At 39.5% G+C, this 15,019-nt stretch overlaps 1 protein-coding gene across 14 annotated transcripts in view; it reads right to left on the bottom strand.

The window, feature by feature from the left end:
- The window catches only part of Dock10 (dedicator of cytokinesis 10), a 248,888-nt gene that overhangs the window by 28,914 nt on the left and 204,955 nt on the right, over nt 1–15,019 (bottom strand). For 13 of the 14 annotated variants that reach the window (XM_037210228.1, XM_037210229.1, XM_028884109.2 and 10 more), the window contains exons 32-45: nt 14,664–14,839; nt 14,423–14,539; nt 12,153–12,264; nt 11,186–11,307; nt 10,975–11,089; nt 10,818–10,884; nt 10,549–10,596; nt 9,347–9,448; nt 6,960–7,084; nt 5,878–5,990; nt 3,690–3,827; nt 2,955–3,137; nt 1,537–1,647; nt 101–316 (exon numbers count right to left, since the gene is read on the bottom strand). In XM_037210228.1, coding sequence (XP_037066123.1) covers nt 101–316; nt 1,537–1,647; nt 2,955–3,137; nt 3,690–3,827; nt 5,878–5,990; nt 6,960–7,084; nt 9,347–9,448; nt 10,549–10,596; nt 10,818–10,884; nt 10,975–11,089; nt 11,186–11,307; nt 12,153–12,264; nt 14,423–14,539; nt 14,664–14,839 — 1,745 coding nt within the window. The remainder of the gene's footprint in view (nt 1–100; nt 317–1,536; nt 1,648–2,954; nt 3,138–3,689; nt 3,828–5,877; nt 5,991–6,959; nt 7,085–9,346; nt 9,449–10,548; nt 10,597–10,817; nt 10,885–10,974; nt 11,090–11,185; nt 11,308–12,152; nt 12,265–14,422; nt 14,540–14,663; nt 14,840–15,019) is intronic. The other variant, XM_037210227.1, reaches the window with a different exon arrangement.

The following is a 15,019-nucleotide window of genomic DNA, read 5'->3' as shown; positions in this document are numbered from 1 at the left end:
ATATATGGCACTTTTTATACTTCATGCTGTACATAAAAAGCAAATTATTTGGATAAGGAGGGCAATGTTGATGAAGAATGAGTGAGCCTTTGCTCATCACCTCAGACAGGTCTCCATTTCTTGCATGAATCTTGGCCATGCTCTCCAGCCAGGTCCTCCGCAGCTCAGGGGTACTTGCGTAGGAGTTTGCTAGGCTGTATTGGAGGTCCACCAGCATCTCAGGGTCCTTCTCATGCTCTTTCATCTGGGCTGTGGCCATCAAAACAGTCCTTATACGTTTAGTCAGATCTTTCACTTCTGCTGGGAAATTGCTGTTCTTTGGAAAAGAGAGAGCCTGGGTCATTATCTGTTTAGCATTCAATTATTAACTTCAACCTATACTCTTTAAAAAAATTACTTTATTAGTTTATGTGTATGGGTGTTTCACTTGCATGTATGTTTGTGCATCACAAGTTTGCCTGGTACCCTTAGAGGCCAGAAGAAGGTAATGGATCCCTTGGATCTGGAGTTATGGACAGTTGTGAGCTTCCATGTAGGTTCTGAGAATTGAACTCAGGTCCTCTGGAAGAGCAGCCAATGCTCTGAAACACTGAGCCGTCTCTCTAGCCCTTCAACTTATACTTTTAATTATGCCTTGACATCACAAGTTCTTATGTTTTATGTGTTGCTCATAAATGTATGCATTCTATACATTGCAGTTCTGACTATATTCAAACATTTGGTAATAAGAATTATGGCAAACTCTACTATCTGATAGCCCAGCTTTCTAGCAATAATTTCCTAAGTGCCCTTGAGATTCTGTCCTCTCTGAGTCTAGGTCATGCCACTTGAACAAGTTTTGACTTCATTCCTGTTGATAGCATGTGGCACTGGACTGGTCAATCATATTCTGTATGTATGTATGTATGTATATATATATATATATATATATATATATATATGTGTGTGTGTGTGTGTGTGTGTGTGTGTGTGTGTGTGTGTGTGTGTGTATAGATCAAAGATGTTCCTTTTCTTGGCTTGAGTTGGTAGGGTTTGAAGAGGTGCTTCTCCATTCCTGACGCAAGAGTCCTTACACTTTCAGAGGGAAACCATTAGGCAAATGAAGAAAAGCTGATGCAATACATAGATGAAATAAGCAACAGAGGGAGGGCCTTCCAAAGAATTCTCTTGACCTCTAGATCAAGCCATGACTGGAGATTTTTCTACTTTTAGCCTTCCTAAAAGGCTAAAAGAAGAAAAAAGAGGAAAAGATAAATTTGCTTATGATGGTTATGAATAAATAATGAAATGCTTGGTGCACTTTGTTATATAACAATTGAGCCTGCATCTTAGAAATTCCACCCAAAACATCATGTACTGAAAGTGTGAGAACTAATGATTATCAATTTAAATAAGCCAACAATATGAGCAATCAAAGTCTTGATAAGCTAAGCACAGAATTCATAAACATCCCATGATTTTTTGATGTCAAAGAAAAACTCCACCTCAGTTTACTTAGGATTATTTAGAAATAAAGGCCCAGGAAACATCTCTTACTTTCATCTGTTTATCTCCATTGGCAAAATTGTTGGTAATTGCAAGGGAATGTTGAAACCGAGATCCTCCAATCCCTGCATCGGCTATTAACTGGCTCACTGCCTTGATGAGCTGGAAGATAAAAGAAAGAAGGATCCCTCTAGATCAGTGGTTTTCAACCTTCCTAATGCTGCTACCCTTTAATACAGTTCCTCAGGTGGTGGGGACCCCAACCCTAAAATTATTATCACTGCTACTTCATAAATGCAGTTTTGCTACTGTTACGAATCAAAATGTAAATATCTGATTTGCAGGATATCTGATATGCAACCCTTGTGAACAGATTGTTTGCCCCCCCCCCCCAAAAAAAAGAGGTCGCAGTCTACAGGTTGGGAAACACTGTTCTAAAGCAAAATGAGAATTTACATTTTGTGTTTTGTGGATGCCTGTGGGAAGATGAGGGCATGCTTGCATGGGTGCACATCTGCATGTGGAGGTCAGAGGTCAACTTTGAATGCTGATCCTCAGGTGTCATCCATTTTGCTTTTTTTTTTTTTTTTTTTTTGGTTTTTCGAGACAGGGGTTCTCTGTGTAGCTTTGTGCCTTTCCTGGGACTCACTTGGTAGCCCAGGCTGGCCTCGAACTCACAGAGATCCACCTGACTCTGCCTCCCGAGTGCTGGGATTAAAGGCGTGCGACACCACCGCCCGGCTTCCATTTTGCTTTTTGAGACAGGCTCTCTCATGGGTCTGGAGCTCAGTAAGTAGGCTAGACTAGTTAACTACTGGGGTCTTCCTGTCTCTGTCCCCTCAGTGGTGCGATTACAAGCATGTGCCATTGCACCTGGCTTTTTATCATGGGTTTTAGGTATTGAACTCAGGTCCCCAGGCTTGCTAGGCACACAACCCACAGACAGAGTCATCTCCCTAGCCTAGAAACAGTATTTTTAAGGGGACCGACTGGGTTAGATAAATATGTCATTAATTTCTGCTAGAAGGTTCAATGAATGACATCTTTAAGTATACAGTCTTCAGAAGGCCACATGATCTAGGGACCTCATTATAATTGTAAATATCCAAGGAGAGATTCAAGAATCTTGTAATCTTGGCACGCCTTGAAGAAAGACATGGTTGTCTTTAGAACTTGGTGAGATTTGGCCTCCTGATTAATCCTGACTGTCAAGAGTTGTTTTATTCCATGAGATTCCAGGGCATGGGCAGAAGAAACAACATGGCGAGTGGAGATGTGACCTGAAGTCTGATAACTTCTCACCAGCTCTGCTCTCATTTAAACCAGGACCAAGTGTATTGGGGGAACCTCAGGAAGAGTCTGGAAACTCAAGACAGTTGACTGGCTGCCTGAAAACAGGATGCTTTGATCATCTCTGAAACACAGCAGCCATTTTAGCAACAGCACTCATGAAAACTGGCAGGACTTACTTGTAGGTGAGACCGGACAATAGACTTCTGCTTGTTAAATTCAAAATTCTTCCTCATGAAAAAGTACAGAAGGGCTGAGGCCTCCATCTGAGTCGACCGTGACCTGTGGTTACAGCATTTGAGGACTTCATAGCAGAATGATCCGCAGAGGTCAGCAGGCCCTTGAAAAAATGCTGAAGGAAACTAGAGAGACAGAAGAAAGAGGGAGTGAGCCATGTCCCTTCATGTCTCAAACTTGGAGACTAAAATACTATTTAAAAATAAGCTTTCTCCATTTGCAGGAGAGGATGGAATGCGTTTATTATGTAATCCAAGTTCAGTAAGCTCTCCTCTCTTGTATTAATATTCCATGTGTAATAACTGACAACAACCCAAAATACATGAGATCTTTGAAATGTTCCATTATTCACTTGACACTGTTATAAAAGATGCTGTTTATAGTCATCTTCAATTTTCAAAGATGGCTGCTGTAGCTACCTTGGTATGGAAACTTTAACTTGATGATGGTGTTTTTTTTTTTTAAACCAAACTTTCCATGTTAAAAACTCCGAGCAACTACATAACTGGTAACCAGATAGAAACAACACCTTCTGGAGACAGCAAATGACTAGTATCTAGTGAAACCAAAATAGCACAAAGCAAGCCTGTTGCCCCGCACACTGAGAGATACAAAGATTATTAAGTGCTTATTGTCATCCTTAGCTGAGATTTCACTGGGACGTGGAACATCCTTACCTTGCACACAAACAGTCTCAAAGAAGCAAACACATGTTTCAGGGCTGTGGCTGACTGGTTGACTTGGAAAAACAGCATATAAGTATCAAAGACCCTTTTCATGAGTGAGTTTTGACAGTCAGATTGTTGGAGTTGTCTCTGAAATCCAGAATAGATGTTGTTTAGGATAAGTGGAGGAATAATTGCTTTCCTTCAGAAACATTTATTACGTACCTACCATGTGTTGAGCTTAATCCCGAGTGCCAGAAGAAAATGCTGAGTAAGAAGACATGAATCCCGTATGCTCACAAAGAAGTTTACACAGCAGTGTCAAAACCAACCGAATCAAACCCAGATAAAGCAATAACTAGAGCAGGAAGATGTGATAGAAAGAGGTTGGGGATGGATTAGATTCCTTAAGAAGGTCAGCAAAGATCCCTCCAGATGCTGAACAGAACTGAAGGAACGTGCCTCAGAGAGACCTGGGAGCATTGTCATGGAGTAAGAGCCTTGGGATGGAGAGAGAAGTTTGTGAGTTCAAAGCTGAGAAAGAACAGAGTGGCTGGTGTGACTAGTGGGTTGGGTCATGGGGGAGAAGATGAGGTAGCAGATAGGCATTGGGAAAGCCTTTCAACTGGGAGACAGTCTATGCATATGTCCATTGAGGTATAAAGAAAATAGAGTTGGTTTTCCTCCCATCATGCTGGCATTTCACATGAAAGCAAGGTTTTCTTGGTGCAATATTGCTAGCGGGAGAGGTTTCATTTAACAGATCCAACCTTTCCTAGCGCAGTCCTTAAAGCAGGTTCATTTGGTTGAGCTGTAAATGTTTTAATAGCATTATTAAGATGCAATTGGTATGAGAAACTATGCATTCAAAAAGTACAATTGCATAAATTTGACTTCAGAGTACACCCGTGAAAACACCGTCACAGCTAAGAAAACAAAATATCCACCACTTCCTAAGGTTTTAATATACATTTTTGGAATTTGTATTTCTTTCTTATCTTCACATCTCCAGTTCAACACTGATCTGTTGTTCCTATTTGATGACATCAACAGCATAGTAGTCTTCTCTGATTTGGCTTCTGAAGCTTCATGTGTGGTGTAGCCTGGGCAAGAGGTTTCTTCTTTCTGTTGAGTAGTATTCCATTGTGTTATAAAAATCTACCCGGTGATGCACACTTTGGGTTGTTTCTGGTGTTTTTTGTTATTTAAAATAAAGATGTTACACATATTTGTGTGCAAAACTTTATATGTATAGGTGCTACTATTCAAATGGTTGATTACATGATAGATATATGATTAGCACTGAAAATTTTTTTGTTTTTATTTATGGATATTGTGTGTGCATGAGTACGTGTGTGTGAATGCATGCATGAGTTTGTGCAAATGTGTGTGTGTGTGTGTGTGTGTGTGTGTGTGTGTACCACATGTGTGAAAGTGTATGTATGTAGGATAGAAGATGGCATGATACTCTCTGGAACTGGTATTATAGGCAGTTGTGAGTTCCAATGTGAGTGCTAGGAACTGAACTTGATTCTCAACCACTAGGCTATCTCTCTAGCTCTGTAATTAGCTTTTTAAAGAAACCACCATAATGTTTTCCAAATTGTCTTTTCCCACTTGGATCCTTACTATCAGTGAATGAGAATTATAGTTTCTGTAAGTATTTGTCAAAACATGGTGTGACTAGTCTTGTTAGCACTAGAAATTTTTATCGAGTATATCATAACACCTCAACCAAGTTGTATGTATGTATGTATATATATATATATATATATATATATATATATATATATATATAAAACAAATAAGAAAAGATGCTTGGCATTAACAATTTTCTCTTTCCAAAATCTAGTCATCAGTTAATACATAGCATTATTTGTCTTTTGCTTGTCTGTTAAACAATATGGAGTCTCATTGTCACTCAGTGCAACATGCTTGACAGAACAGCAAGAAGATTTGGGAAGAAAGACGCTATTGAAGTAGTGAAACACAAATACAAAGTGTGAGGATTAAGCAAGCATTAGTCAACTTGTGACAAAATCTGCGAATCTCATTTTTAACATGCTTCCCATTAATGTGTAAGCTGATTTATGTGAGGTTAGCTGATTCCATAAATCATCTTAAAAATATTCTTGACTTCTTACGGTTTTTCCTACCTCCCAACTCATCATTTTGCAGAAAAGATTATGATCATATTCACCTGGTGGACTTGAGTGAAGAGAGACAGCAGGTCTAGAATAGTGAGGCAAACCTCTGTGGCTATATTGGCCTCAGTGTCTACATGGTGGACAATGTCTATTTCATTGGAGTTGCCTATAAAATATAAAATAAAACAGTGCATAAACATGTAAGCCAATTCTCTGTGCCCAGTAAAATATTTCATTCTATTACAGTGTTTACTGGCATTTTGATGAATAATTTATAAAAATCAAAGTGCCTTTGTTTGATCAATTTCATTTATTTCCTCAATTAAAAGAAAAAAAAAACAAAAACACTAGACAGAGAGTTAGACCTGAGGGTTTTTTCATACATTAGCTGCAGATTTCCATTATTTTTAAAATTCTTTTCCTTTAATTCGACCATCAATACAATCATATTTCTTCTGTAATCAGCCTGTTTAAAGTTCCTGCTTTTGGGCTAATAGAGTAAATGTGTGATCTCAGTGGACAGTTTACAACAGTCTCCTCAGAAAGGCACATAGTGTATTTAGAGATTACGGCAACACAGATTTTAAACAAGTAATCATGGGCCACATGCTCATAATTTCCATGCTTCACAACACCAGGTTCTATTTTTATTTCATTGCCAAGCTGGACTGTGTGTATCTCTGGAGTGAGTCATGATGTCATGGTTACTGGAGTCATGATGTCATGGTTACTGCTTTTGGGACATGGGCATTTTTATCCTCTTCCACTACAGTCAACAGTAATTACCTGATTGAGAGAGAGCCCCATAAACCCACAACACCAAAAGTACTTAGAAAAGCTGCTCTGAGCCCATTACATTGAGTTTCATTTTTCTCCTTTCTTTCCTGTGAGAGCACTGCTTTTTATTTGTTTGTTGTTTGTTTATTTGTTTATTTATTAAGCTATTCCCTGATGATTCTTTTTTCTAAGAATGTTTCCAGGCCTATGGCAGACTTGAGAAGAGTGGTTTCACTGGTATGCCAACTCTCCTCTCATCTCACACACAGTGCATTTCCTGTCACACACACACACACACACACACACACACACACACACACACTGATAGAACAACTCCCATTGCCTCTGGTTCACTTACTGTTCATGGTGTTGTCCAACATCTGTAAAAGTTTGGGGTTGGAAAGTGCATTTTTGCCCCGAATTATAGGCAAAGTTTGAGATCGGTGCTGTTTATGTCCTTCGTGACCAGAAGTGGTATGCATCCTGGAACAGAGATGGGAAATGTGGCTGATGCTATCCGCCAATGCAGTAGTCAATATTCATTCAAATACTGTGCACTGAGACAAATATATAGAACATTTGCAAAGAACCTTTTCACTGGTAATATTGACTATAAGCAACACAATGAAGAGACTTTTAAATACATTTAAAGGAATTCATTTAAGCACTAATAATATTAAGAAAGCATATAATGGGACAGTGCCACAGTGGATGTCTTTTTAGCATATTTTGACTTTCTTCTTTTTTATTACCAAGAACCTTGTCCTATAGATTCAGTCGTCTAAAACTGTTGTCTGACCTTGTTGTCACTAACTTCATTGTATGCTCAGATAACCATAAGATCATACGATTTTTAGGCAGACAGGACCTCAAACTGTTATCTGGCCTCATCCATTGCTTTTAAGCAAATAAAGTCATGTCAATTTTGTAAGCGAAGAGGTAGCTACAGATGTGTTCATCTCACTGAAATAAACAAACAAACAAAAACAAAAACAAAACCCAAAAAAGACACTCAAAATAAAACTGTTTGTAATTCATTATTGCTTTATGGACTTACAACAAATTAAGACTGCTGAGTTTTAACTACTGGCTAGGCAGAAAGGGAATTAAAAATTTATGCAGACATGTCCTCCCACCCTTTTATTTAGAAGCAAAGTACAAAATAGTTGAAGGAAGCCCTTTCTCTCATTTAGTTTTGCATGTGGGAATTCCCATGCATTATGATTTATTTGGGCCAAGCCCCTGGGGAAGCTGATGTGGGATCAGAAAATAACATTTGATGGTCATCTAGTTGCTCATCTGGGATGGCAATGATAAGAGCCTTCAGTGTGTGTCTTTCTCTGCTCTGTAGCACTCCCACCTAGAGAAACTAGCCAGCCGGTTTGTGGAGTTAGGAATGCTCCCTGCTTGCCACATTTTCATTTGTCCAGGGAGAAGCCTGGTGGTAGGAGATTCACTATCATGTAAATTACCCATAAACAACACCTATGTGCAGAAGGCAGCCAATGAAAGATGGCTTTAAGAGTCAAACCTCAGAAGGAACTTTGACTTTTGTCCTTGTCACAGTATTCAAGGCTGTTTGAATCTGGCTGAGCCAAAGGATCAACCTTGGTTGAAGCCTGGGAGAGCAGACTTCGGCTTTCTGTGACCTAGGACATCTGGATCTTGCCTGAATCTACAGGCAGTAATGAGTTTTGAGATATATGGATGGGACTTTGGGGACTGAATTTTTCTCCCAGATTTTGAGTCTATCACAGTCTGGAGGGGGAGGGGAAGCCCTGGTTTCAGGAGATGAGGGCCAGCAGGGGTAGGGTCTGTCCAGCCTATCAGGAACCTTAAGACTTCTCCTTAATACATGATTTACTGGTGACCTTAGGTGGGTTGCAGCTGCTATGAAACATGGGAAGTATTTCTTTCTTGCTTTCTCTTGTATGACAGTTTGCAAAGCAAACTCATGATTACATCTTTTAAATTTACTTTCTCACCGGAGGCCAATTTCTCCAGGTCCCCATGGATGGCAGCAAAATTTATTTTGTTATTTATTGACTATATACATTTTCCTATTTCTTCCTAAAGATCTTTTCTAAAATATCCACATCACATATTCTTATGATATGCCTGGGAAGAATAAATCAAACATATGAAAGTTGGGGGAAATAATTTTTACTTATTAGACCCACAGGACCTTGGAGGAGGAATTTCAGGGCAAGTGATTCTGCCTGGCAGGTTAATGAGGGAGGGAGCAGGCTCTGCAAGATTGAGGATCATCTAGTAACTAGGTAAGCTAAGAAGTCTTGGGAGGTCACCCATGTTTCTTCGTGGCCCCTGACCCTTTAAAAAATAGTGTGAGCTTCAAGAACACTAAAGAAATCTTATAATTACTCAACAGAATTCGGAGTCATGATCCCAGAGTTTCTTTTTCCTACACTGTTCAGAACTAAAGGAACATTTTATTGGAGTCCTGTGCACCTTTTGGTCTTAGCTAAATTGAAATGCCTATGATTGTTTTTCCAATCAAGGCTTTAACTGGGTAAAAACAAAGCATAGTCTTTAGTTTTTGTTTTTAAGTCAGTGAGGCAGCTGGAGAAGTATCTAAGGAGTTTCTTCAGATAAACATATAATGCTGCTCAAAACTGCCTTTGTTTTGATGTATGTGCATGTATGAGTGTATCCACCCTCATGTGTGCATGTTCACATATAAAGAACACATACATGACTTCAAATATCAAGCAACGGTGACATTACCATTGTGACAAGAGACCTGAGTTCTGGCAGGAAGGATTGGATCCTTTCAGAGTTCCGTTGTTCTGGGTAGACTGCACAAACTTAAACGCTGCAGCGATTTTTCTGGAAGGAACACACATTTCAACCATAACTCTGTGTTTATAATTTATATATGGAAACAGAATGCCAAGTGACTAGCAATTACTGAATAATAAAATATTTCATATTCTGTGAATGAACATAAAGTAAGGGGTTGGGAAATGGCTCAGTTGGTAAAGAGCTTGTTATGAATGAAAGCATGGGGACCCGAACTCTGAATTTCAGCATCTATATAAATGCTTGAGAAGCGTGGAGGCCCATCTGTAATCCCATTTCATGATGCAGAGAACGTGGAACCACAGGCAAGAGAGCTAGCTAGAATAACCACATTGGTAAACTCTGGCTTCAAGGGAAGGGACCTTGACTCAGTATTTTTGGTGGAAAGTGATTGAGGGAGACATCTGATGCCAATCTCTGGTTGTATCCAAACACATGCAAACACATACAGCCCAACACCTCATACATAAGCAAAGTAAAAATAAATTTAACATTTCAGTTTCTTCTGGGAATAGGAAATTAGGGGGCTATGAATGTTCTTGTCTTTGTGACAAATGATGCCAGCATGAAATACTTCTAGACTAATTTTTGTTTTTAGCTTCCTGGAATCATGTTCTTAAATAGATGTGTTTCATCCATATAAATCTCTCTCTCTCTCTCTCTCTCTCTCTCTCTCTCTCTCTCATCTATCTCTGTCTGTCATCTCTATCATCCATCCATCCATCCATCCATCCACCCATCTATCCATCCTATATAATGAAAGCGCTCTCTCTCTCTCTCTCTCTCTCTCTCTCTCTCTCTCTCTCTCTCTCTCTCTCTCTCTCTCTCTGTGTTTGTGTGTGAGCCTGGTGTGCTTCTGGTGGTCAGAGGATAACTTCAGTTGTTAGTTCTCACTTCCCACCTTGTTTGAGACAGAGTTTCTTGTTTACCACTGTGTATGCTAGATTATCTGACTCAAGACTTTCCAGCAGGAAGAGAATTCTCACAGAAACACTGTGATTATAGACTTATGCTCTATGTCTGGCTTTATGTGAATTCTGGGTGTCTATATACTCACTGAGCCATATTCACAACTCCATGAAATTTTTAACAGACTTTATTAGCCTACTGGAATTTAAAACAATTACCTTATTATATTGCGTTTTCCCAGGTATCTAAAATTTTGAAGACAAACACTAGAAAGGGGAAAAAAAGTCACATTCTAATTATTCACATTATTTAATTTATACACAATAATTCATCTAAATATGTGGAAAGAAAAACAGTAAATTTTCTTTACATATTCCATATGATTGTTGATATTTATTTACCATAAGACTTCTTTGAATGAAGAGTGGTATAGTGAGCTATTTTGAAAGTTCCAGAAAATAAGTTATTGGGTCAACCGTAAACTTACTCCAAGATGCTGAAGAAGTCTGACACCTCAGGACTGGGAGCTCTCTGCCAGTAGGCAATCAGAGTCTCTAGAAAGAAACAACATGGTGTGAGGCTCTTAGAAACGTAAGCATCTTTCTTTTGCTCCTTTTAAATTGACTTGAAGTCATTCTGCTTACCAACTGAAATGGTCTTCATAATATGAAGAAAGCACATAAGAAGACTCCTGGTTTCTGCTTGATCTAATTTGTCAAATCGAAGAGTTGACCCAATCAAAGATAAGGGCCTTGGGATCTGGGAATCAAAGGACCAGTAGAGACGAGTAAGACTGAGAGCATCCTGGCTTGTAAGTTTGGTACCTGATGTGGGTGGTGGAGAGGGAAACTGCACCTTTTCACAGGTGTCTGTCTTCTCACTGCTCTTCTCCGTGGTGCTTGGGTTGGAGTCGAGGCTTGCTAAGGATGCTCTGGAATCTGCATGGTTCACTGTAGAAATAGCTATTGATGAAAATGCTGTAAACACAAGCCACAGCACACATATGGTGATGAGATGTATGAGCACAGACAAGAACTAAAATGATGAAACAGAGTTGCTCATTGTTGTGGTGGAGAGAGCATTGTGAAATAAAATCTAGGATTGACATGGAAGGCATACAACACTTAAAACATTACACAACAGTGGCCATGATGGAACCAGAAAAATTTAAACCATTTTACATGGATATAAAGTTTGTTCTTTTGATCTCTTAAAATGCTTTTAAAAAAATAGACAAAACTAACTCCTATTTTAACAGAAGATGATTCAGGGAAGGAGTGTTTAACTTGACAGTTTATGAGAAATAAAAATGACTTTTCCAAAATAGTCCTTAATATAATCTTTGAAGCTGAAGAGCTCTCATATTTTAAGAGGCTGTGCATAACAAAATCCTAAAGACTGTTTGCAGAATGAAGTAATTTGATAACATATGAGCAGATAGCTCTTTAAGCCAAGTAGAAGTGAAAGTCACTGGATAACATTCAAAGAAATATGTTTTTTTTTTTTTTTGTTTTTTTTGTTTTTTTTGTTTTTCGAGACAGGGTTTCTCTGTGTAGCTTTGCGCCTTTCCTGGAACTCACTTGGTAGCCCAGGCTGGCCTCGAACTCACAGAGATCCGCCTGGCTCTGCCTCCCGAGTGCTGGGATTAAAGGCGTGTGCCACCACCGCCCGACTCAAAGAAATATGTTAAAGACTCGTTATATAATGTGGTGTACTTTGCCAGGTATATTATGCATATGAATTATGGATAGAAAGCATTATGATGTATAATGTAAACATCGATGAGTGTTAAACATGAGTGCTCTCAGCAGGTCTTGAGTACCTGCTATGGAATTTAAAACATCTTTGGAAAATGATGTATCCACAGAAGTTGCATGTTTCATGGACGTCTGGGTTTGGAATCCTCCATTAGTGCTTAAGTCATCTCTAGATCCCTGCATTCAAAGTGGAGAAGAGACGAATGAGAATTAGGGTGTCTCAGAATGGTATGTCCCCATGCCTTTTACACCCCTTTCAATTAGATATTCAAGTTTGACATTTTATATGCTAGCAAAGATGTTCCACTGAAGTTGGCAGTGGAAATGAATATTGGCAAAAGCATAGTCGTGCTCACAATTTGCTTTTCTTATGCAATGTTTTAAAGTTTTTATTCTTCTACAATTTCCTTCTCACACTAAGTTCTTATCACACTTTTATGTCTTTTGTTTTTGTTTCTGTTTTGCGAGTCACTGGGTTTGACAGGCTACTTGAGTAGGTATGGGCTAGCCACTGGAGCATGAGTAACTCAACAGTGGCTGCATCATTAAAGACAAGGAATCCCTGTTCTCCAGCAGCCCTCCACTGCCATTAGCTCCCAGGGTGGGTGAGGTCCCATGATCCCGTCCCCATCTATGATTGAATATTTATGGGCTCAGTCCTATGCAGGTCCTATTCAGGCAATCACAGCTGTTGTGAGTTTCTGAGTTTAAAAACCATGACATATTGTGGTGGTATTGTGTTCCCCAAAATATTGTGTGCCCTAATAAACTTATCTGGGGTCAGAGAACAGAACAGCCACTAGATACAGAGGCTAGAAAATGGTGGCACTCACGCCTTTAATCCTAGCATTCCAGAGGCGGAAATCCGTCTGGATCTCTGTGAGTTCAAGGCCACACTGTAAACAGCCAGGCCTAGTGACACACACCTTTAATCCCAGCAAGTGAGCCTTTAATCTCAGGGAATGATGGTAGAAGGCAGAAAGGTATATAAGGTGTGAGGACCAGAAACTAGAAGCTTTTGCCCTGGTTAAGCATTCAGGCTTTTGAGCAGCAGTTCAGCTGAGATCCATTCTGGATGAGGACTCAGAAGCTTCCAGTCTGAGAAGCTTCCAGATGAGGAATTGGCAAGGTGAGGTGGCTGTGGCTTGTTCTGCTTCTCTGATCTTCCAGCATTCACCCTAATAAATGGCCTTGGGTTTGGTCTTATTAATAAGAACTTTTTAAGATTCTTGCTACAACATATGACAGCGTTTCACAGCCCTCCTCCCTAATGTTTGGCTCTTTCATTCTTCCCACTCTTCTGGGAAATTTTAAGTGATGTAGCAGAGATAATCTTTCAGAGGTGGGCTGGAATAATTACTGATATAGTGATGTATTAAATTATAGATGTAATTATCATTATATTATATATATTACTATCACTAGGAACTAGATTTGAAATAGTTATGTTACAATCATTGTGGTAAATGTTTTATCTTACACAATTTGATATGAAGGATTCCTGTTATGTTAGGTACTTTAAACAAATATGAAAACAGAGGCCTAGAAAGCTTGGATAACTTTCTGAAGGGTATAAACATGTTACATGATGCTGATGGGATTTGGTCAAGGTTCCTCAAACAAAAACATATTTAATGGCACAACCTCAACTTTTAGTAGGTCTTATCTTGGACTATTACTTGGACTACCTTACTTTTGTGAGGCAAGGTCTCTCAATGAACCCAGAGCATAAAAGTTTGCCTAGAGTGCCCGGCCAATGAGCCCTAGGGAATTTCCTGTCTTTACCTTCTCAGGGCTGAGCTGATCGATTCATGACACAGCATTCAGACTTTTATGGAGATATTGGGGATCAAAGTCAGGTCCCCATGCTTGCATGCAAGCATTTTGCCAACTGAACATCTCTGATCCCCTTAAATAGATTACTATGCTGTGGCCGTGCTGACTGAGTGGAGAATACTCACAATGGGCTGAATTGGGGCTTTGACTATGTAAGACACTTAGCTTCTGTGGGAAGAAGATGATGGGAAGTAGTAGCTGAATGTTGTACATCGAAGATAAGGCCATGAAGACATTATTCAAGCTGAAAAAGCTGTGAAGACTTGGGTGGTGATGCAGAGAATAAAGGGGAATGAAAACAGTCCTGAAGAGAGGGGTGGGCCAGTTGGACGCTGCAAGCAGCCGTTAGGGACACATGCTATTGATGTGAATACTTGTCAGGTTGTGTGGTTTAGCCCCTCGCTTGTTTATAGGTAGGAAGAAATGGTTACCCAGGACATAAATATAAATAAAATAATTTCCTTAAAAGAAAGAAATTAGGTGAGATGTGCAAACATACCTGATTGGACGTATTCACAGTGAAAGGATACAGATCCTTCAGGTAGATTCTTGGCATATTGTCCAGCAGCATGCCATACAGAGGCATGTACAGACTTGCTATCTGTGCCTGCTTCCTCTAGGTGAGGGCAGAAAAGAGAAACGGTTCACATGAAAATCAATAGACTCAAGGGTTTCATATCCACTTAATGCAGCGAGCCATTAAATAGTGTTTGGGGGAGAGAGAAAGCAAGGCTACTTACGGGTTCTCTGTATCGATCATCGAAAGAATGTTTAGCCATTAGATTTTTTAGGACAGCCAAAGCTAAGTGTCTGATATCTTGATCCTCCTGCAGGGCAAATCCGACTTCCCGGAGCAGAATTCCGATTAAGAAGTGTTTGCGGCAAAATTCATTTGTGACCGAGTATTCAGGCATATCTTTGAGAGGAGGAGATGATGTTATTGAAAACGGAATAACCACTTTATGATTACAAAAGGCAAACTGGACTGTTACTAAAAACCCTGCCCCCAAGCCAAAGGGAGTCCACAATGCAGTCTTGCTACAGAGATGTGGCCTTTGGAGTGTCTGGTCAGATGGTAAAATGTTTGCTTACATAA

The sequence above is a fragment of the Peromyscus leucopus genome, chromosome 13, assembly GCF_004664715.2.
Source record: "Peromyscus leucopus breed LL Stock chromosome 13, UCI_PerLeu_2.1, whole genome shotgun sequence".
Classification (NCBI taxonomy): domain Eukaryota; kingdom Metazoa; phylum Chordata; class Mammalia; order Rodentia; family Cricetidae; genus Peromyscus; species Peromyscus leucopus.
This window is presented reverse-complemented; position numbering and strand designations above follow the sequence as displayed.